The sequence below is a fragment of the Tyto alba genome, unplaced genomic scaffold (assembly GCF_018691265.1).
Source record: "Tyto alba isolate M040663 unplaced genomic scaffold, T.alba_DEE_v4.0 Super-Scaffold_13, whole genome shotgun sequence".
Taxonomy (NCBI): domain Eukaryota; kingdom Metazoa; phylum Chordata; class Aves; order Strigiformes; family Tytonidae; genus Tyto; species Tyto alba.
The window spans coordinates 41,084,479-41,108,932 of record NW_024881275.1 but is presented as its reverse complement, the minus strand read 5'-3'; the positions used below and the strand labels follow the sequence as shown (position 1 = coordinate 41,108,932).

General features: G+C 38.2%; 1 protein-coding gene across 5 annotated transcripts in view; it reads left to right on the top strand.

The window, feature by feature from the left end:
* The window catches only part of CDC42SE2 (CDC42 small effector 2), an 86,453-nt gene that overhangs the window by 30,062 nt on the left and 31,937 nt on the right, over window positions 1–24,454 (top strand). For all 5 annotated transcript variants that reach the window (XM_042787654.1, XM_042787650.1, XM_042787652.1 and 2 more), the window contains one exon: window positions 21,078–21,413. In XM_042787654.1, the coding sequence (XP_042643588.1) occupies window positions 21,360–21,413 (54 nt within the window). In that variant the 5' untranslated portion in view covers window positions 21,078–21,359. The remainder of the gene's footprint in view (window positions 1–21,077; window positions 21,414–24,454) is intronic.

Below are 24,454 nucleotides of genomic sequence, written 5' to 3'. Positions count from 1 at the left end.
GTGTTGGCAAAGCATTTTTTTTCAAGCTTAAGCTTGGAAGCATGTGATGTTAAATCCATCATGAGCTAAGCCTTGTAAATCACTTCAGTGTCTATGGCTTGCTCTTCAGCCTTCATCAGCATAGGTTACAAAAGAAGTCTTGGAGGATCCTGATGGTCCTTCCTGACAAGAAGAGCTGCAATAGCTGCTGCTGTTATTTTTCTTATAGCTTTGTCATACGTGTTACAAAAAACTTGCCTGTTCTGTTGGCTGTCTGGAAAACTTCCATAGTTAATCTTGTGTAAAGGAACTTGTATTTCCCTGTTTCAAGTGTGTAAATGATTTTGATTGATTCGAGGAACACTTGAGTCTTCACGCTTATATTTATAGAGATTCTTACTCTGTGCAGCAGCAGCATTCTTTTCATAGTGAGGAAGCACAAATATTATACTTGAAATTTGTTATTCAGGACCTTTCAAGTTTATCAGCAGAAGTATCGTATGTTTAGTGATTGTTCTGGCATGAGAAGTACCATTGTCAGAATACTGTTTATTTTTCAGGCTTCCATTAGGAGTTTTGTTTAGGTCAGAAGGTTGGAAAGAGGAGGACAGTATTTGTGTGTGTGTTTTGTTTCCCTTCCTTACGTGTTTGCAAGGAGATAAATAACTAAAATAATGTGAATTTGCTTGGAGACAGCATGCTTCTGATCCATACCACAATTGCTCATACTCTTTTCAAATGTGTTTTTCTGTAAATCTTCTAATTTCTTCCGTTTCCCTTTCTTCTCTCCCTAACAAATTCTCCAGAGTTAGGTCTTCGTACTTGAAAGTGTTCGTTCAGTGTGGATAAGCAAATAGTGTCAGGTAATGTGACAGCGGAATTGAAGTGTCCACAATGAGAAAAAGAATGTAATTCGTTGCTGTGATATCTTACAGTGATAAGATTTTGTTTCACACTACTAACATCTGCTGTAAGTAGGTACTATTTTGGCCATTACAAAATTCAATATTTAGTGAATCTTTTTTCCTCACCATATGTGTGCACGGGGGATAGAAGTATAGATATGATTGAGGAAGGGATGAGAAAAAAAAAGTTGGTAAGGGCAATGTCTGAAGACTATGCCAGGCTAGTGTAGAGACCTGGACAACAGAGGGCCAGGAGCAGGAAGCACGGCCTTGTCTTTCAGCAAAACTTCTGGGAAGGTAAGTGTAAAACGACTTGCAGCAAGAACACCTAGTTCAAATCACTCTGAAGGGTTATTTTTCATCTTCACTGTATGTAAGAGGTGGACTCTGCAGAAAAGGGCTGGTTGGTTTGTTCTTTCTATTTTGTTTTCTAACTTCTGGCTCCTTTGCCCTCTGCCCTCAGGTTTTGTTCATGCTATTTTGCAGTGCAGTACTGCAGGGAGAACAGAGGCAGCACAAAGAGTAAAAACACTACAGGCTGAGTATCTGGCAGCTTGACAAACTTTGAGGGTGATTGCTTTGTTTGAAATGCTGTCAGAAAGATGAAAGGTGCACAAAACTGTAGGTAATATCAGTTTCAGCCTTAACAGCAGCATAAAAATACAAGTGTCTTGAGGAGAAAGGGTTAAGGAGGAAGATGTTTACTAGTTTGGGGTTCACTTTTTCTAAATTCCTGATGCCTCTGCCACTCCGGTATCTTTATTCTTTTAAGATTTGAGCTGTACCAGGTAGATCATCCTAGAGAAGCTAGATACATAGACAAGACTGTCAGAATTTTTTAAAAAACTTTTTAAAAGAACGAATAGAACATGTGCATGGCAAAAATCTCAAGGTAGCTTGTGAAGTAGGGAGAATTTCTACAAAGTCTTGATTAATATATTGGACAAAACCAATATATTGCATGTCTTTACTTGGAATGTCATACATAATAACAATAATAGTAAGTAAAAGGCAAGTGATGTGTGATCTCCCCCTACACACACACTTTCCAGGTGCTTACTTCTACTGCTTCCTGTATCTTTCCTTTTGTAAAGTGAAGAAGTTTAAAAAATGTTGTTTGAGAAAGGAAGAAAAAAGTTAAGGGGAAGGAAGGATAAAGTGTATAACTGAGTTACATGGAAACAAAGGGGCATATTTGTAAGACTTAGCTTGCTTAATCATCAGAATAATTTTCTAAAGGTAGAAGACATAATTTGTCTTCTTCAAGGGACATGTGAATGTCTATTTTAAAAAAAGATTGCAAAACAGGCTATAGATGAAAGATCTTAGTTTTCATTTAATTATGACATTAATGTCTCTTTGTGTAGATTATTGGATAACAGTGTTGTAGAGGCCTCTTCAGACTAGAAGAACCACCAGTCCATTTATGACCATTTCTGTTTGGGTCTAGAAATTCTAAAGCAGGCTGGCTTCATTTTAGCTGACTTCTGTCTACACAACAAACTTTCAAACTTCAGAGTTTCCCCCCTGACCACCCCCCTAGTAAACAAAAAAAAAAAAAAAAAATGTGAAAATTTAGCTCAATACAAAGCAGTAGAAGCATATTAATGGCCACAAGTCAACCATGACTTAACTATTTATTTGTTGTTTTGACTGATCAAAAATAAGAATCTACTTTCAACTTAATAGAGCTTGGCAACAATCATGCAAAGACATGCAGGTTTTTGACATGGTGACGTACTAGAAAATACATGCATCAGTAAACAGGATGTTGTTTCTCCAGGTAACCTCTGTAAGTCAGCATTAGTAAGTTAGTTTGCTTTCCAAACCATATTTTGTTTATTTAGCTTATTTTTCTTCTGTAACTTATCTTCTCTGCAAGGCTTTTGCTTCTTATTTGTGGTCTCAAGCCTTAAGTCTGTATGTTGAGAAAAAAATTAGGCATTTTAAAATCCTGTTACATCATACAAAAATCCATTAAAAATAAAATAAAAAATTCTAGTGATTTATGCAAAACTGTGTGTTAATAAACATTAAAAAGTGCAGTGCTGTCTGGCACATTTCTAGTCCTCTGTTGTTTCCCAATTTTAGCAAAGGAGGCAAATCTATTTCATGTTTTGGGGATTACCTTTGGTTGGCACGTACCTGGCAAGTAGAAATTGATAAGTGTAACAACTGCATATGTGAAATATTAATGTGTTACCTAAACAAAAAGACTTGATGTACCCATTAGGGATTTTTGAGAAGGTTGTACAATGATGTTTGTCAAAGAGCTGCCAAGTATACTGCAGAACTTTTATAAATGCAGAAGGCAAGGTTGACATAGGGGAAATGAAACTACTAGAAGTACATAAAACTTGATAGGTATCTTACTCCCCATGTAGGTACTATAATTTCACATGTCTAATAGAGAAGTAGCATCTGGATACTGCAGCTACTGCAATATATTCATAACATAGTTTACTGCAGTCAGTCTTTCCCACCTAAAGAAGGTTTAAAGCTAGTCTTTTCTTAAAGTGATAGTTAGGTGAGAACCAACATGTTGTATTACTGCCAGACCTGCAAAAGGCCATTTATTGTGTTTGTTCTGACCATTAAAACTGTATAACTGAAAAGATTCCCTTTAATAAGGATGTTGTGAATTCATCATGAAACAGTCTGAATATGTGACTTCATAGTTATATTTCTAGACTGCAATGAAAGCAGATATCAGGAGATGTATATAGAGGTTTTTCAGAATTCATCAGATTAATGTTATCAGCAGTGTACATTTAGTGTTTTATTTCAAGGCAGATCATTCATGACAACTTCAGAGTTCTGTGGGCAGAGTTCAGAAAAAGTTCTGCTTCAAAACATACCTGTTGTTTTATATGAAAAGATACCATATTATTATCTTGTTCTTTCCAATGCTTGCTCATAAAAATGTAAAAGATTAGCATACAGAGTTCTAAAAACCAATACACTTCATTTGTTGGTCAGTTTTGCAGGATGAAGGGTTGCCCTCTGTCTTTAGCGTCCCAGAGCAGTTTCAATGTCCTAGCCCTCCAAGAAGACATAAATTGAAATCCATAAATTGATGGAAATGCATGTGCTCAGAACTAAGTTGAGTAAGAATGTCCTCGACTATGCTGAGTTTGAATATTGTCATTATGCCTCAGTTTCCCACACATGTAAAGTGGAACAAGTCAGGAGACTTCCTCAAAGTCAAAGTGGCAAAGCCTATGTTTGCCATAAGCCTCCTAATCCTGTCTTCTTTTTTTTTAACAACTAAACTAATTCATGTTAAATAGCAATACAATTCATAATAATGCATTATACTCAAATATCTTTATATGTATACATGGTATTTTTTTACAGTAATTCAGTAATTACCAGCCTTTGCTATGACAATCCTGCCACAAAATTGACTTCACAAATTACATCAACGCAGTCAGCGTGACCCAAGATGATGGGTTATGCCTGTGTTGAAATGCTGGGAGTATATTAAGTTCAGGAAGAAAAATTGTAGTTCTTTTACCTGCTTGATACTCATTCTCAGAGTTTTTGCCAAGACTTTAAATGGTTACTGAATCAATTTTTTGGTAATGCAATTTTTAAATGTACATTAAAGAACTTTTGACTTCTTTCCCACAGAATCATTAAGACATATGAAATGGAAAAGATCTGCTCATTCATCTGTTAATTTCTTTGCCAAGATGTGACTGTTCATGTGTGGGTTTTCTTTTTTTTTTTTTAACTAATGCTCTGTACAGTTTAGTACTAACTGACTCATGTGCTGGAACAACTACCACTTGCTTACTGAGTCTGTTCTACAATTTAGAAAAAAAACTAGGAAGTGCTTTTTTGATAACCACCTTCCTTTTTTTCCCCTATAGCTTTTACCATTAATCTATATACTCATTTAACTTGGGTTAAATTGATTAAATCTGTGTTAGAGTAGGAAGGGGGCCTGGAGGCTGGGTATCAGAGTACAGAAGTGGTGATTTGCAGACCTATCTTTAGAAGTGTAATTACCCAGTTATATCAACGATGTCATTTGTGCTTTTGGGCATAATAATATTTTTTTCTAATTAAAGATTTGTTTTATGTTTCAATCTATCCTCTGAAAGTGTTACCATGCAAATAAAAAAACTCCCATGTTTGATAAATAAACTGGATTAGCTGTTCTCATGTTTATGCTTTGTAACTAAACTTTGATTTTATTTTTTTTTTCCATTCATTGATGAAAACACTGCACTGGTGTCTTAATTGCTCTTGGTGATTAAAAATACTGACTTAATAGGTAGAGGTCTATCTAGCTGGCATCAACTAAATGAGAAATTCATGTCTATGTTCAGCACAGGCACCTCTCTTTCCCTCCAGGGCAACAGAGTCTGTGAAATTGAAACAAAAGTGTCATACAAAAGCGTCAGAGTTGGTCGTGTACTCTGAGCTTCTCTTAAGGTAATATATACTAGTTATGGACAAATAACTAAATGTTCTATAATAGCACTGTACCCATAAATGCACTTTATGCATGAAGTTCCTAGAATAAGAAAGTGAAAAAAACAGATCATTTAAGTCCAGGTATTTTTTGTTGTTGTTGTTACAATACCCTGCATATTGTTACTTTACTTTTGACATGATGCAGCTTTGATTCCTTTATGTGAGACAGCAATACACTGCATTGTAGGCTGTATTTTAAAAACAACGTTAAAGTTAGCTCTGGATGGCCAACTATCAACCATGCACAAATCAATCCCCTTTTCCACACAGATGCCCATGTAGGGGGTGAGATACAGAGCATGTGAGAGGCCGGGGGCTGATGTTTGGCAGGGGGCCATGCTCTGAGGTTAGGTGAGTCTGGGTCACGTCTGCAGACTTACTTTATGTAGTCTGCTCAAAAATCCGGTCTGGCATGGGTACCACTACTGTGCCTGTGAAAGTCTGCTCCCTCACATACAGCCACAATCGGCACCTCCTGAGGCACCCACACACGGTAAGTGGATCAAGTGCATGAAAACACATGTTGGACAGCTGAGCACCGACCTCTTCCTTCTGTAGACATAGTCTATGCAACAAATGGCAAATCTAGTTTCATATCTAGCATGTTCTTGGCTGCTGTTTTTTTTTTTTTTCTTTCCAGAACAGGTTTTCTGATTTCTTCATTAATAAGCTAGATTCTTCGTAATATAATTCACAGATAAGAGACTTTCAAAGGCAGAAGTCATAGTGCAGGAACATAGTTGTAACTGAAAGCTAATAGGAAGTAAGCAGCAAATGCTGTCTGGCTTTCAGCTAAAGAAGAAATAACCTCATTTAGGGGTGGGGAGGATTGTAATGTGGTGGTTTGGGGGACTTTTTTGGGGGTTAGTATTTTGAGGGAAGGTTATATGCTGTTGTGGTAGCTACTTGCTACACCAGAATAGAGCTCTCCAGTCAGTCATGGGAACCAAGTCTGGTAAGAAGAGCTGGACAGCTTGTTAATTTTTGTTTAATGAAATCAGAGCCTAGTTAAGACTCTAGATAGCACAAGCACTGTGATTGACTGTGCGTTTACAACATCTGTTTCTGAACACCTGGTAGCATGATAAAGTACTGTTTTTCAAACTGCATTAAATTGAGAAGCAGATGGCTTTGCTGCAAGTTGAGTATTAGTGTACAAAACACATTTTCTGCCAACAAGAAGGTTAACAATTAAACCAGTGACTGTGAAGGTAAATTGAACGAAAAATGTCATGCTATTTAAAAGTTCTTTATTGCCCTGGATAGAAACCCAGAGCGGATTTACAACTGTGTGTGCTCTTTGCTTTAGAATGACTTATTTTTTCGTGCTGTGGTGTTCTCATGTGTAAAGCAAAACCATTTGCAGCGTAGCAGAAGTATCATTGAAAGCTGCAACACTGAGATTTTTTGGGAGGAAATGTCAGTGGCAGTGTGTACCTTCTATTTCCGATCCACTGGTTGGATTGAGGTTGGAGCCTGAAAGTTAGTTTCCTTTCACATCATTCTTAATGTCTCTTTTTACTTCTAACCTGTTCACCCCCCCCCAAGCTTGTGCTTTTAGGAGGAAAAGATGCTGTTCTGATTAATTTTCAACTAGGTTGTATTGAATAGCTGGCATGACTCTGCTTTGCAAATGTCATGTAGTAGTTTCTGCCTCTAGTGAATGTAATTTTTATTGTGTGACAAGCTTAGTCTAGAATGTACTGGGAAAAGAATAGGAAGGGTGTTTCTAATGCAAAATATGCTCATGAGCAAATAAAAAGCAGCATTTTTGAGGAAGAGAGCTAACAGCAGATGCATGAGTACATCAAAGCCAAGTGGCTGAAGCACTTTTGTAGTCAGAATAAATTGAGTAAGTGTGGTGCAGATGAATCTGGTTTTTTACTGGGGAGAAAAAGAAAATGTTAGTAATCTAAGTATCCATCCACTTCTTTAAAAAAAAGTTGTCAGCTACCTGCACTGGATGGTACTTGCAGATGTGGGTAACATCAGTGAGGCCTTACAGGTGGTGCCAGGAAGCTGAGTGGGAGTCCTTGGCCCAGGGCTTACCCCTGGAGAAGGCTGGTCTGCCTGCAGCAGGCTGGATGGTTGGGGGCTGCTCCCACCCGCCTGCATGCACCCTTGGCCAAGAGGCTGCTCCAGATCTTGCCAATTTACCTGCTCATCTGGTTGTCATTCCCCTGCTGTCACATAGCCCATCTTACCAAACCATACACACTTCTATTTCACAGATAACTTTCAGACTAATGATGAAATAGACACAGCTGTGAAGGTGGATATCTTGAGGGCAGGCAAGAGACCACCTGCTGAATACAGATGTAACGTGAAAAATTTGGCTGCATACTGAGAAACAAACCAGAAGTGGCCAGTACTGTCTCACTCCTCTCTTGTGTGCCAGTGTAATACATAGAAAGTACTTCCTTTCCAACACAAATAACAGAAAGGTGTTTAGTTTGAAGAATGTTTGTGTTTATCACAATTCATCCTGCTGGAGTGTTTTTTTTATGTTGTCAGAAATTGAGGGTTTGAGGTTTTTTCTTTAAAAAAAAATCCTGAAACTCAGAATTTACAAGAGCAGTTATTCATGTTGTGAATCATTTTTATACACATTCTGCTAGTAGGCTCTTGGATAAGATTGGATAGCTTGTGACATAGGATAATCCCTGCAATTTGTTAATTAAAGTTCCTTAAATTGTTGGTAGACTGAATTTGCATCCAGAAAATCATATCTTATCTGTGATATGCCTGTTTTTTTATGAGGACATATGGAAGTAACATTTCTAACTACATGCTATATGAGTAATTTTTGTCTCTTGTGTGAGAGTGCAGGTTTGAATAGCTGTAGTTAATATAACTAGAAGTTCATTGTCGAGTGCAAATAGTGTCATCCTGTGGTTATTTGGTATCAGAGCACACTTTTCACATTGCCTATTTACTTCCTTATAGCGAGCCACTGACTAAGACTCAAGATACATGAACTTTCTTTCGTATTTAGTAGACAAGCACTGCAAGTTGCTTATGGTTTTGTCAGCAGTTTTCTTTCTGGGGAGCTGAAATGAACCTGTTTAGTATTTACAGACATGAACAACTTATTTAAAACCCTTTTGAAAAATAGCTGTTAGCCTTGACACATCTTTATTCTAGTTTTTTCTGTTCACTGGATACCTATCAATGCAGGTAAGCCATATGCTGCTGCATATATGGGTGTTTCATAGGAAAACCAAACCATTTGAGATTTACAGTGGTTTTACATTGGCAGTAAAACTCCAGGTGACTTCACCACTGAGATATGACCCACAGGCCATTTTCCAAATGGGCATTTTTAGCAGTAATGGCCTTGAACTTTTTGTGGGTACACAGGGAACATAATTCAGTGGTTTTTGGCAAGATAGGCAGGTCATTTCTGAGGAGGCAGTTTAGCTTCCTGTGCATTCAGATTTCAGAACAGCAGTAACTGTTCTGCTGAGAATATGTACTTTGTTAAAATGTTTCTGGAACATTTTGAAACTCCTGGTTTTGTAGAGCACTTTGTTTTTTAACTAGGTCAATAATCGTGATATCTCCACTGCAATTGCATTTCAGTGTTGGAGATTTGTCTTCCGCACTATATGTTTTTATTTTAAGCTGACTATGTGTGCTTGGCTATTTTTCTGTGTCTGTTACAGCATAGTGTCTTTTGGGTTTAAAATTGCACATCTCTCTTCCTGATTTCCTAAACTGTATTAACTTACAATTAAAATTTATTTTGTAAAGTTATTCATGTTGTCTAGTGTACAGAGACATGTTGCAGGTAAATTATTTAAAAAGTCATCATTATGGGATTATCTAAAAGGGTTTTATTAATGATTAAATGATAATTAATTTATCACTGAATGAGAATTAAATGGTAATCAATTAAGCAATAATTGAGTCATGTCTAAGCAGTGATTTAACCCAGTTTTCAAGAAGGGTAAGGAGAAAGACGATCCTGGTAACTACAGGACTGTCAGTCTCACTTCAGTGCCTGGCAGAATGACAGAGAAGGTTATTTTGGCAGTTATTGAGAAACACCTGAGAGACATTGCAGTCACTGGTGATAGCCAGCATGGGTTCACAAAAGGAAAGTCCCACATAACGAACTTAACTTCCTTTTATGACAGGGTCACGCATCTAGTTGATGAAGAGATGTCAGTAGATGTAGGGTTTGGGATTTTAACAAAGCTTTTGATACTGTCTCTCACAGTACCCTTCTGGACAAAATGTCCAGCATACAGCTTGGTAAGTCTGTGATACATTGGGTGGACAATTGGCTGATGAGTTGGGCTCAAAGGGTTACAGTAAATGAGGTTACATCAGGCTGGCAGCCAGTCACCAGTGGGGTTCACCACGGCTCTTTAACGTTTTTATAAATGATCTGGATGCAGAAGTTGAATGTACAGTAAGGTTACCAAAGATATTAAATTAGCAGGAGCTGTGTACTCCCTCAAGGGTAGAGGGTCCTCACAGAGAGTTCTAGATAAACTAGAGAGCTGGGCAATCAACAGTAGTATGACATTTAACAAGAATGAGTGCCAGATTCTCCACATGGGACAAGTTAATCCTGTTTATACATGCAAACTGGGGGATAAGAGGCTGGAGAACAGCCCCTCAGAAAGAGATCCGAGAGTTTGTGTTGATGGCAAGTTGAATATGAGTCCACAGTGTGTCCTGGCAGCCAGAAGGGTCAGCCATGTCCTGGGGTGCAGCAAGCACAGCCCAGCCCAGCCAGCCGGTCAAGTGAGCTGATTGTCCCACTTTACTCCACTGGTGTGGCCCCACCTCGGGTACTGTGTGCAGTTGTGGGCACCTCAGTATAAGAAGGACATCAGACTATTAGATGGAGGGCGACCAAGATGGTGAAAGGTCTCAAGGGTAAGACCTAGGAGTAGCATCTGGGGTCACTTGGTTTGTTCAGCTTAGAGATGACCTCATGGCAGTCTGTAACTTTGCTGATCTCCTCTCTCTGGTGATGAGCAGTAGGACAGGAGGAAATGGAATGAAGCTGCATCAGGGGAAGTTCATATTGGACCTTAGGAAAAGGTTCTTCACTGAGAGGGTGGTCAATCACTGGAACAGGCTCCCTAGGGAAGTGGTCACAGCACCAAGCCTGACAGAATTCAAGAAGCATCTGGATGACACTCTTTGTCATATGTTTAGCAAGGAGCAGGGAGTTGGACTTGATGATCCTAATGGGTCCCTTCCAACTCAGGATATTCGATGATTCTATGATACTTTTAGGCCTAATGTAAAATATTGTTTACCTCATTAGAGATGTCAGATGCTGGGTAAGGTGTTTATCAACCTTGAAGAGTAATCTTCAGAGGTATCACTGCCATGCAGGCTGCTGATGTACAGGAGAGTTCAATGAGCTCAGGGGAGCTACAGGTATTTATAGTGTGAAGTGGTTGACTTGTAGTCAAACCCTGCTTTGGTTTGACTGCAGGTGTGTAGCTGTAGCGGTTTTAGTTTTGTCTAGTCCCAGCTCAGACTGGTACTGTTAGCTCCTGATAAGACATGACCTAGATGCCTTAGTCCCTGTGAAGATACAGCCTAGCACAGTTCTCGCGGTTTGTACAGCGGGTCTGATTTCAGTCAGACCTCCTTGTTGGTGATGCTTGAACCAAAGCAATGTTCACTCACAGTGGGTGCATCCGTCACAGGCTTACCAAGCAACAAACCTGATCTGCAATTCCAACAAAAAAATTAATAAGCAAATACCTATCACAAAATGCAAATCAGTGAGGATTTTCAAGATTTTGTTTGCAGCTACATTTTTCATATTCTCACTTTTCATTGTGGAGTTAAATATTTTATCAGTGTTTGCAAAAAACATATAAGAGCTCTTTGTGGTCAAGTATTTCTTCCAAAGAGTAAATATTCGAATTCAACTGAATATTAAGGATCATTCACAGTATTCTCAACTTGTCATCGGGAGAAGAAAAGAGCAATAATTCCTCTTGATTAATGTGCAGTATCTGAATCAAGCTGCAGTCTGAAGGTGGTCCCAAAATACAATACAGAATTATAAGATTTTCTCTATGAAAAAACCCTGTATAGGTACTGCTGTTACTGTTACAAATGAGCTATGTCTATGTGTGCATGCATAATGGCTTAGTATGAACAACTGTAGAGGTTAAAAAGTCTCCTGAAGAGTTTATCTTCATTTGTCTTCCATCCCTAAATCTCATACTGTTTTGAAAAATGTGTGTTCCTTTTAGAATTAAAAAAAGGTGCTGTTGACCTGAAAAATGTCGTTTCATACTGACTGCAACTCAATATATGACATTTTTTCTTTACCAGCTGACCCTAGAAACTTTTTTCAGTTTGTAGTTGTTCTTCATGCAGACTAGCTGTCTGAGGTTTGTAGAATTAAAAGCTTTTTAGCTTTCTTGTTATTTTCGTACTTGCTGTATGATAGGCTTGCTTCCATAATAGCCTTAGCCATAGGAATGAAATACTTTGCGATTGCTGCATTTACTGAATTATAGGCTGTGTTTGTGGCTTCATATGGACATGTGCATGATATTTAGTAGGCTTTTTGGGTGTAGAAGGTGGGTAAGGGGTTGGTTACCTGTGCTGTGGAAGTCTAGAATCTCTCTGTGCTTACTTCTTAGTGGTTGTGTTTCAATTCATTGATTTCTTTGCAATTGTTCAAGGATTATAGAATTAGGGCAGTCTTCTGCATTATGGCATATTTAAATTATGATACTTGAACCCAACTTCTTTTTTGCTAGTTAGGTTTAGATTTTCCTTTCCCTTAAGTGACTTAAGAAATGTCTGGAGGCAGGAGAGAGTATCTTTCGGTGTATGCTGATAAAGATGAAATTTGCCCCTCCTGTCCAGGTGTCACTTCATGCTGTGTGTTACACAGTACTGTGCTAGTAGATCTCTGGCTGTTGATGGGAAAATGCCAGGTCTTTAATCTGATTCCACCCTCACCCCCCACGCTCTGGTCTAAAAGCGCACGTAGCTATGGTAAGCATTTTTACATGTACACATATTTCTGACTTGAGCATGTTTTTTGAGACTTGCTTTGTCTGTCTACTGGTGCAGCTCCCCATGCTTATCTTTAGAGTGCAATCTTAACAGGCCCAGTTGGTACCTGCCACCTCTCACCAGTTCTAAAGCTTCGGTGCTTCCTGGCTCTGCCATATGCCCCAGTAACACCCTACTTTTCCTGCCTAGCCTGAGTGGTATTGCTTGTATTTCTGCACCATATTCTGTCTGAAGATGGATTTCCTATGAAGTAAGTGCTTTGAAGTGTCTAGTCAGGAAAAGCTGACACTGCTTCAGACCCGTCATAGCCTAATTTACTTGCATGTGTGTGGTTGTTGTGTGAGTGCTGTTTAAATGAGCAACCACTAAAGGTGGTAGAAGTTGAAGCCAGTAGATGTGATCTTTATTAAGCTACAGCATGGTCATTCAGGAGGATTCATGGGAGCACTGAAAGTACAGTAGACTGCACAGTACAATAGACTATACCGCTACCTGGGAATTGGTAGACATGAGAAGATGGGCTGCATGAACTAATACATCTTTGCCTATAACTTCTGTAAGTACATACTGCAAATGTCCTAAATTCCACTTCTATTCTAGAGTGATCCGAGTATCTTTGAAAATGTGATTTGTCTTAATTTTTAAGTTTTTTTTAAGCAATCTCCTATACATGCAGGTGCACACACAATGTTCAAGTCATCTGAAGCAGCTAATAATAGAGAAATTATAAAAGGGTTAGAGAATAAATATAAACAAAAAGGCCTTAAATGCTAGTCAATGAAAAATATGCTGTTCTGTTGCACTTTGAACAGAAAAGCATTGCTGTTTTGTTGCTTGCAAGCTACGGAACTGAAAGCTACAGCAGAGGCATACTGCTTGAGGTAATGCACTCTTCCTGTCTGAAACATCTCATTACCACGTGCCAATGAAGGTTTGAACAGAGGTGATTAATCTGGATTTTCAAACAGGCAAATGTGCACCCTTGCTGGCGTTACTGGGTGACTGAGTAAACTTCATTCATCCAGTCACACAAAACGTGATGCTGCTTTGCTTACTGTAATTGGTCTCATAATTGTTTTGTACTTGAGTGGGAGGTGACAGCAATAACCTACTGAAGTACATTAAAATGTGTTTAGATACAGTGGCAGACTTCTGTTGCAAGGTTGTCTATCTTACAACAGTAAGTTAAAAACTGTAATAGCAATGTGCCATGTTAGGTTTTTTTGACATGAAGTACTTACTGTACTGGTGAGAGTTTGCCTCTGTGAACTGACAGTTTTAATGGCCTTTTCTCCCCTTGTTCCCAATTATTCCTTTCCTCTATCCTATACCTCCATAAGAAATTGCCTTGGTGTATTGTTTTTCTGTGGAAAAAGGGATATTATAAATGCTGCGAATAATGCTTTTTACCTTTTGTCATACCAAAAATCAGGTAGGGGTGCCTTTAATATCTCATATGATCTGTCATGTAGTTAGTCATGGGTATTCCCCATAGACCATTCCATTCCTTTTAATGCTATACTATTGTTAAAACGATGGACTCTCCTGCCACTGATGTTGAGTATTTCCTGTCATTACTTTAAAAACAGGGGGGCTCTTCAGGGAGATTTTGGGGTTTGTTGGTTTTTTTTGTTTGTTTTTTTGTCTTTTCATTCTTTATAGAAATGGTAACCTGTTCAGAGCCTGCCTTAGACCACTAGTTTGCATTGTTTATTTTTCTTTCTGACTGGTATTACCTGTTAGATTTAACAAGGAGGCAAGCTGGAAAAAGTGTTCTTTTGTGTTACCTTCAATAGGGCTTGCCACTTAAGAAGATATTATTGACCAGTTACAACTTTGACTAACAGGATATTTTTAATTTTATTTTTTTTAGCATGAATGGGCAGGCAATACAAAATCAGATTTCCTAAACCATAGGAGTGGATTCTCAAAGGCTTCTCACATGTTCTTAACTTACTGTTTTTTGTAGGTAGGGCAAAATATGTTATGCCTAGACTATGTCTTAGGTAGGACAAAACATACTTATTTTGTCTTTCGTTTGTTTTCATGTTATTAAGTAAATTAATTTGGACCATTAGTTTTCTGTCTTTATTTTCATAGTGCAAAACTAACTATTAGATGTGCTGTGGTTTTCAAAGAAGTAGGTTCCTGCGTGCATGTACGTGTGGGAAATAGTATAAGCTATGTATCAGCTGTTTTGGAAGGCTGCATTGAACCAAGGTATATTGAAAGCAATTATTAATTGAAGACACAGGAAGCTTTAAAATGCCAGTGCTGAGGAAAAGCTTACCTGCACTGTTCAGTTGTTTTCATGTTTCAAACTGGACACATGCAATTTTAATGGGACCGGTGTAATACTGACTGTTTCACTTGTTGTTTTTCTGCACAAAGTAATAAGGACCTTTCAGGGGCCAAGCCACTTAGCTGAAATAATTAACAGAATGGCTAGAGAGTAAAACTCAGGCAATTGCAGGTTGGGAGTGAAAAATAAAGAAAGAAAAAAAAAAAATGACCAGGACACTTGTCAATGATAAAACAGATGCTTGAGCTTTACATCATCAAGGTGTTTAAAGGTTCTCTGCTTTAAGCTCCTTGCTGGCACTCACAAACAACGTGATTACTGTCACACTGTGTAACCAAATGCCTCGCTTTCTTGCCTTCACCTGCTATACAGCTTGCTCTCACACCATAGTGACTTGATAGGAAAAGCCTAGTATTTCTCCTTACTGACTTGCTGGGGTTCCCTTCCTGTATCTTTTGCTGCCTTCCCATGTATTATCTCAGATGGTTACATTTGTTGCAGGGAAACTTGTGGTGGCATCCTACAAACTGAAAAAGACAAATAACAAAAACTGAAGGCATTTTGGTTCCAGTGAAAGATGAGATTGCTCCTAAAGCTAGACTCCATTCTATTAATGACAACAAGGATAATGAAAACAATAATCTTAAGCCATAAGAGTATGTTCATTCTATTCCACCACTTTCAATATTCATTGAAACTTTTAATTCAGAAGCAAAGCACTCTCATAATATATAGTTGTTCGTGGCTATTAATTTGTGTTGAGCTTGATTTGAAGTACAACCTATTCCTAAGTTGCTTGAGGAAATACATTAATGAAAATTATTTCAGTGTGAAGAGGGGTAAAAAAAACCTGACTCCAAATGACCAATAATCACAAAATAAAACCATATAATAAAATCTTATAAATAGCTTTACCCACAATGTTAAAAACTGCATCATAAAGACACAAATAAAATACCTTTTTACTGAGTCAGGATCTAGGCATTCAGGGTTTGAAAATGCACAAGAAAGACTAACTCAGACTTTGAAGAAGCTTCTTCAGTGTCATGAAACTAAACCCTAAAGCACTGGGCAGGGGGAGGGGGCGGAACAGGTATGGGAAAGTTATGAGGAAGTGAAAAAGGGTTTTCAGCCTTATTCAGCCTATGTTGGTGGTGAATGTTGTCCTTTGTCTGCAAGAGTTACTTGAAGCTCAGGTTTCTCAGGATCTAAAAGTGCAAAAGATAATTGGTGCATTAAAAGCAATGCCTAAATCCCCAGAAGTGCCTTCTCGGCTGGGGGAAAGGGAGGAGGAGTGCTTCTGCAAGTGCACTGCCCTGGTGAGATGAAGCTTCTGATACAAAATTAATGCATGAAGGCATTTTTCCCTATAGACTGTGTTTGTTTAAAACTTCTATTGCTTCTTGTACAGATTGTTTTGTTTCAGAAAAATGAGGGACACAAGGGAGTAAACACTTCTTATTTCCTTTGAGAGCTGGACAGCATCCTGCAGTTGCTACAGCTGTAAGTGTATGGAAGTGTGCACCAGCTCAATGGCTCTGTTGGTTTGGGTACACCTTAATCCCCTCCCCCCCCGCTTCTTGCTGCCACTTGACTGTATCTGCTAAGCAGCAAGAGGAAATAGTATGGCTACAATAGAGATTTAAGGTGAAAAATTTGAAAAAGTCTTAATGTGCTATGAAATGATAGTTTTCAATTTACAGTTTGCAGGATTAAAACAAATAGTAACTATTCAGAGCCTTTAAGGCAAAAGAAAAAAAAAATGTCTTTTACAGAATCCATAAAATTGCCTGTCAAGAATAATTGTATATTTCTTTCCTATAAACTACTTGAGACTAAAAAACTAGTAGTAGTCCTGGTTGTGACTTTGTGCATACATGTGCCTGTCATGGTATATCATGTCATGTCATGTTATACTATAACACAACATACTTAATCATGACTTTGTGCATGCTTTACTCCTTTTTCCAACCCTACCCCCCCCATAGTGGCCTGAGCTTTGGAGCAAATCTAGTTTAATTCTCTTGTTAACACCTGCAGTCATTTTCTTTCTCTTCCTGTGGTTTTATTTGCTTGAAGTAATTGTCAGAGTGTTGTTACTGTGCTTCCTGTTTGAAGCCATAGTGAACAGTATGCAGTCAAAGGATATAGAGAGTTCACCCTTAAAAGGAACTTTAGAGATATTTTTTTAAAAGCAGTGGGCTGTTATTAAGCTCTATAATTAGTAAGTAGCTTTATTCTCACTGACACTCCACAGCATGCAGCATATTCCTGTCTGGATGAGCTAAGGTAGATGCTCTCTAACCTGCTTTTTGCCAGTAAAACACGAAGAGCCTGGAGGGGAGATTGATTTGATTATTTTTATCCTTCCTCCTTTCCTGCTCTGTTTGTTTCCTACAGAAAAGCTAATACTGCTTTAATAAGAAAAATTACTGGTGCTGTAAGAGAATCTGCTCCACTCCCACTATCCATTAATGTAGTGTTTGCACTTACTGCATTTATGACTGATACTTAACAATAAGCAGTAGTTGTGGGTTTTGCATTAGATCAGCTACTGTGGAATAAACTTTGGAGTAAAGAAAATTACCTTACTAGTTTTCGCTTTAAGTTTTAAACAATGTATCCTTTTTAATACCTTCATTTCTTCATGCTACTTAAAATTTCTATAAATGGGATGGAATTGGAGTCATGCATAAGGTATAAAAGCCTTAAAATGTGACAAAATTGTCCAGCATGACAGTCCTGTGTATTCTTGCAATGTGAACCGTACACTCTAAAGTAAGTTGCATTCAAAGTTCAGAAAGTTTAAACGGAAGAAGCAAATACGTGTTTCACCTCATCACTGTGATTAACTTTCCGGTTCAGACAGAGTAAGTGCTCTGTCTTTCTGACATGAGCCGTGTGGTGGTGTGCCACTGAGCACCATAAACTGTAAAGAGCGAAAACAAAGAGTGGCAGAGCTGTTGTCTTGAATTCTGTTCTTCAGACCCTGTTGTCCTCTTCATCTGGCAAATCTACACAGAGGAATGCAGCAACACTTGGGAACAGTGCCATATTAAAAGCTTGATCCTGTGACAAAGCAGGGAACTAGCTGTGAAGTATTGCATGTGTTTGGGGATATCATTAATCGCAGATAGGTTTGGGGTGCAGTCTGGGCTTTGCAGGAACACTTTCTCATGAGATTGCTAGCGGGCTTAGACTACATCGTTACCTGACTGGTAGCTGTAGGTCAGTATGGTGCTTTTTTTCTTTCTTTCTTTATAACCAGTAATTTGGAAAAGAACAGTAGAATTTTCCTGTTTCAACTTGTTCTTTAAACAAGCAACTAGCAGTATAAATGAAGTCCTAGTGTGTTGTTGTTGACATCACAGCGCCGATACGCCTTTTTGCCTTCAGTTTAATTGCTTTTTCTTTCCATTTTGGTGTGACGGATTTATAGCTGGTCTTTTATATTAACTTGGCCACTGTAAAAATCATTTGTTTAGCAGAGTGGGGATGTATAACATGCCAGTGCTCTAACAAGTACTGCTAAGGTTTTGTTTACCTTTTTAAGAGGTGTAGTTAATGTCAGATTTCTCCAGATTTACAGATACATCCTCCCACCACATTTTTTTTTTTTTTTTAATTAAGAGACAGATTGAAAAACTGCTTGGTACTTGCAGAACCATGAAATTAAAGGCCAATGTGACACTATGCAAGCTGTAGAAGATAAAATACATTTTTAAGAATTAATGTATTATCAAAGACTATTGTTCCCGATTTCTAGCTTGACTTTGTCATTTAGCAGCTTTTGATTGAAGGGAGGGAATTGGTTTCAGAGAGAACTCTGTCCTGGAGGGCACAAGTCCTGCATGCTGAGGGTGGCTGGGTGGAGAAAGTCTTCTGCACCCTTGAATATTTTGTAACAAGGAAGAACCTTCCCGGCTCACAGGAACAGGCACAAGCCCTTCAGGTTTGTTCCCAGGGTTTCAGCTCAACACGGCATTTAATGCTGCATGCCAGCTGTCTGTGAGCAAATGAGGAGATGGAGGGACAGAGGAATTTCCCTGCCCTTTCCATGTACATCTTCAGTACAAGGGTGTAACAGCACAACGGAAGTTAACCCTCTGTGAGAACAAGAATTTGATATGTTAGATCTGGACTTTGTCAGAAAGAGACTCTGAGGAAGCAATAATACAAGTGTGAGAAATTCAGGAGCATCAAATCAGAATATTGGGTCACTTGCACATCAAGAGAAGCCCACTGCAATGTATCCATTTATAGCTCTGGCAGGTTATAATATATTAGACTTCAAAATGCTCCGATTTTGAGTACTTGCTTTCTCGATTTCTCATAATCTGAGCAGCAAGCATGGGAGGAGCCTTGCTGTGTTTCAGAGGAACTTGGAGCCTATTTTCTCAGAAGTAAAAACAATTTTTAAGGGGAGATAAGCTGTATAAGATTTACTGGACTGAATTTGCCAGTTGTTACATGCTTAACAGGAGTTAACCATGTTTTAGTTCCAGTTTTGTTACATACTGAATCAAGTTTAGAAGAGAATTGTGTAACATGCAAATTCTGAGACTGCAGAGATCACTATTTTCTTAGGAATCTTTTCTATGTTAGTCCAGCTCTTGCTATTTAAAGTTGATCAAACTTTCAGTAACCAGAAGAATTGAGAAAATGATGTGATATTACCTAATTATGAAGTGAGAATTTCCCTAGAGACCTTTAAAGTTATTTCAGTTCTTGGATTTCACACTGTTTGCTGATAATTCCCATGTTTTATTTCAAGTTCTTAATACATACATGGAATTTAGATGATCATCTCCAAGGTAGAAAAAGAACCTTAAGTAGCAAAACCAGGTCATATTAGCACTTTACTAAGACCTCTTTTTTTGAAGTGTCTGACAAAAGAAAGAAATAAAATTGCTTTCCTCTATATGGTGTTAGTAACAGGAAGAGCTAGCAAAGCATTTTTTTCTCCCTTCCCATTCTGATCTTTAGGCAAGAAATGCCACAAACAGGCATATAAACTTAATTTAAACACTACCGGTAGCTTTTTCAAAGCTAGGAGAGACAAGTAGTTTTGCTGGGGTTTTGCTATTTGGATGTTGTTACTGCAGCATGAATTTATTTCTTGAAGAGCCTCTGTTAGTCTCTGAAAAGGTAAGAAGTGGGAGGGCTTCCCAGAGGCTTTGGATTTAGTACGGGAAGAGTGCTACTGTATTTCTTACTGTATTTCTGTATGTGTGTGTTGCAGCCAACAGTTATGGAAAGTACCTGGCTAGTAGTTGCTGCACAGTACAGTAACTTGGAATGTATGCAGTAAGTGAGGGACCTCATTGCTTGCATGTTTGGCATGTAGAGAACTGATGAAGGCAGTAGCTAAGTGGGACTGCTCTGCCACAGAATGTGCATGTATGTACATACGTAGATACATTTATGTAGTTTATCTAGCCCATGGAGTCTCCAAACCACTCCATACTGTGAGGAATTGCATACAAATAATGATGCATAGTTATGCACACATTTCTATGAATGTAGATGCAGTTGTATATAGAATTATTAAGGAATATGCATGTAAAAATTTCTGATTACTCATCATCTCACTTTCTCTGCAAGTAAAGTTTATGATAGATGGCAAGATAAATGGCTCGGCTGAAGTCTTACAGGAATTTTTATTGCAGTCTTACTGAAAGAAACCAGGTTGGAGATTAACCAATAAACATTATTTTAGCAAAGGAATGGTTGCTGTCTGGAGCCTCAGTTGTTCCACATGAGGAATTTTAGAGGTTTAAGGAAACAGTTTCAAACTCTACAAGTAATCTCATATTTTCAAGCCAACTGTACATGAAGCAGGAGGGTAGAGAGTTTGAAAGGAAAATACCTTGAGTTGACCAAGTCCAGCCATTTTGCAAGTTTTCCATATTCAGAAATTTATTTGTTTCCTCAACATTTAGAAAAGCACGCCTTTGCTTGATAGCAGTGCGACAGATTTGGGGTTAAATACTGTGTAAACCTTGCACTGTGAATGGACTGGGTAGCTTTCCCATTGAGAAATATGAAGTGTCAATAGGCACAATTCCCTAAGAAGTTTAAAGGGGTGTATGGGCAATTGTCACTTTCTAAAATGACATTTGAAAGTTAGAAACAGACCAGAGATGGCTGACAAAAGATTGGACACAAGTTCTTCATATCACTACTTCTAACCAAAGCTGGAATGTAAGCCTCATGAATTTCTGGTATGCGCCATTTTTGTTAGTCACTGTAGAAAAAAGCATGTGACATGTTTGCTACTGTCTCTTCAGTCTGTAGTTCAAGATATTACCAAGAAATCAGTGGTGTGGGTGGCTGTCTAGGAGCACAAGATTCTGTATATTCTTTTTGATGTAATGTACTTCTGTTTTCAGGTTCCCATAACGCTAGGGACCAAAGAAGCGTACATAACATTTCTGTGGTGCTGCGACGAACCTTCTGAAAGAAGACTGTAAAATAACTTTTTGCCTTCAAGTTGTTTGTCCTCGAACTGACTTGTCTTTGGGGAAGAAAACAGAAAAAAAGCTCAACAGAGAAAAGATTTTCACATTGGAACCATTATAAATAAACCTATTTAAAGGACTTGCTACCTGGAGACAGATTTACAGAGCTTGAGTCCTGCATTTCATCTGTGTTCCCACCTCAGACTGTAAACAATGAGTGAGTTTTGGTTGTGTTTCAACTGCTGTATTGCAGAACAGCCTCAGCCTGTAAGTATGAATATTGACACTGCTTTACTTTTGTATAATTAACTATATCATTCACATTTTCTGGTTTTCTTATGGCCTTTTAAATTACTGCTGTTTGGCCAAGCTCAGTGCAAATTAAGGAATTAACGAATATCCTGGTTTAGTGGGGACAAAAAAAGTCTATTGTCACACAGATATTTTCCTGTCCTTAAGTTGAAATCTATGCAAAGTCTTTGGGGAGAGCCTTTATTTGTTTGAAGAGGAGGGGAAAGAAAGAGTGAGGAGTACCTAAACTATAATTCTAAAAGTAATTTTTGAGTAGACATCTGTAAATATCTTGACTTCTGTATGGCTTAAGGCCTGCCTTCAGCTGAGGCTGGACAATGATGAAGGAAGGAAATGATTCTGTTGAGTCCAGACTGAAATCCCATTCTCCTCCACCTTAATTTAAATAAGGATTTCAGCCTTAATTGTTTTGTTAATATTTAGATTAAACCTTAGGAGAGTGAAGGGATGCACTCATACTGTAAATACTCTTTTTTTTTTTTTAAATAGAATTTGTAACAGCTGTTGTGTGAAAAAGTACGTAGCAAAAACAGTTGGATAAAAGAACACTTCAAAGCATAAGCAAGGAAAACAGAAAGTACAGAAATATTCTTGGGTTTCATATCCTCTAAGTACCTTTAGAGTGTGTTCCTTTATCTGGTGCTGTTGGGAGAAAGTCTGCCTGCACGAAGGTGGAATTAACCAGGAATATGGTTAGCACTGTGAGAAAAATTATTGTGTGGTGTGGCATCCAGATCAAGCTAAATAAATGTATAGAAAGGACCATCATCTTGCATATAAGCAGAAGAGCCCAGTTACTACTAAAGGATATGCTGGAATTACAGTGACAAAGAAAATCTCAGAGTGAATAAAGCACACTCACGTTAATATGCTCAGATTATAATATTTTGTTTTAAGGAAGCCAAAGGATTAAAAAAAAAAAATATATATATATATAGTGTTAGGTGTTGCCATTGCACAAAGCCTGAATGCCATGGCAATGCAAATATTAAAGTGTGACCATGAACATTGCTAACAAATGAGTGCAATTTATCTTTTAGTCAAGTAGAGTTTTGGGAGATGAACTCTGAGACACCAGCATGGGAAGCTGCAGTCCTCTCCTGTCATTTGAATACCATGCAGTCCTTTAAAACACTAGCTGTGTCCACACATAGCCAAAGTTATTTGCCTAGTTTTTGGAATGTATATTTCAATTAAAAATAAGGTATGACTGTTTCTATCTTTGAGGTAGAAAATGGCATATTCTGTTTGTTTACAAGAATCCTGAGGATCGGTCCTTATAAAATCTTGACTCAAGATTTATGATACAATTAAGTTACTGCCCAAGAAATAACATAGTGTGTTAACACAGCATGTAGTGATCTATGGATCATGACTCATGAAAAGGTCAGAGAACGTATTTCAAAAGTGGAGAAAAGGGAAACAACCTATTTTTGCATGTTTGCTGATCTGGTGGTGTGCATTTGCTTAGGAAATTAAAACCATCCTCATGTTTAAGATGCAAATAGCACATTGCTGAGCATTCACCTAGTACCTGAAACCTGCCTTTCAAATGTTGTAGGAGCCTTGCTTGTTATGAAGTGCCAAAATTCTTCAGGAGACATCTGAGAAAAAAGAGTTGTGGGCCCTCCTTGGCGTGCTTAACAATAAGTGCTTAAGGGCTTCCTCTGCAGTTGCTCAGCTCATTTTGCTGTGTTCTGTTGTACAGCCGTTGTTCAGCCATGCACTGTTGCAGTAAGTGGAGTATTTAATCAGATACATATATATATATCTGAGTAAGTATAGGAATTTTTTTCCTCTCTGACATGTAGCAAAGCATGTACTGTCAGTGTGAGCAAATTGATAAAGCAGACAGGTGATGGGGAAGCCATTTTTACCTCTCTCTGCACAGGTGTTGTGTAATTGCATGTTTGGGAAACCTACATGTTGAAAACCATGCTAGTTTTTAGCACCAAAATACTGGTACTTATTGCCTTGTTCTATCAAAAGATAGGTGAAACATGCAAACTTGTGTAAAAACTACTTGTCTGTCCCCTACCATGCACTCAATCTCTCAGCTGAGTCCATTTTCTCAGGAAAAATTCTTTATCTGCCCATTTTCATCTTTTCCATGTGCCCTCTTTCATTTCACCTCCTGCATCCTAACTTCTTCTTGGCTTGACTAACAGTCTCCCAGACATCACTTTCGTGTTCAGTCATTACAAGTTCAGCATGCTCCTTCTGTGGAAGGACTAATGTGGTCTTACAGCAACATGGATAGCCACCAGCCTCTCAGAATAAAGACCTTGAAAGCAAGAAGTTACTTAATTTTCTACTTGTTCTGATCAATGCGTAAATTGTTCCTTTTGTTTTTAAACTTACCTTCTCTGAAACTCAATTTTTTTTATTATCTTCGTCAGGTGCTGATAAATGGGACACCTTTAATGGCATGGATAGTGACATAAATTTAAGCTTCACTGAAGAAAAAAAATCCTGGAACTTCTAGTAGTTGCATGTTTTTGTGGTATTTATAGCTTCCATTGAGCTAAGGAGTTTTCCTCCTGTCTTGAAACCCAGGATGCAGGAACTGTCTCTGTTGTTTTCTGGCAAAATTCTAGGATATTATCTTAGGAGTCTTCAGTACAGCTTCTGCTCTTTGCAGCTATAGTGCACTTAAAATGGAAAATGCATACATGCACTGAGTCCTTTCAGTCAATTTTATAGAAGACTGTTATTCAGACTGTACACAAAGGCATTTTCTGGGCTATTGCCAATACTCTGTATGGCTTCTAAACTTGCATACTAGTGCTTTTCAGTGTGTTTTCATTGATTTGAACCATGTCTTTTTAGGTAAGATTTGCAAACTTTATGGCAATAAGAACACATTACTTACCGAATTTCACTGCTGTCACTTCCCTAATGGAATACTGCGGAGCATAACAGTAACGATGTTGCAGTTATATATTAGTGCACCTTAATTAGTTCCTTAATTAAAAGGCAGTGTTCAAGTATTACCA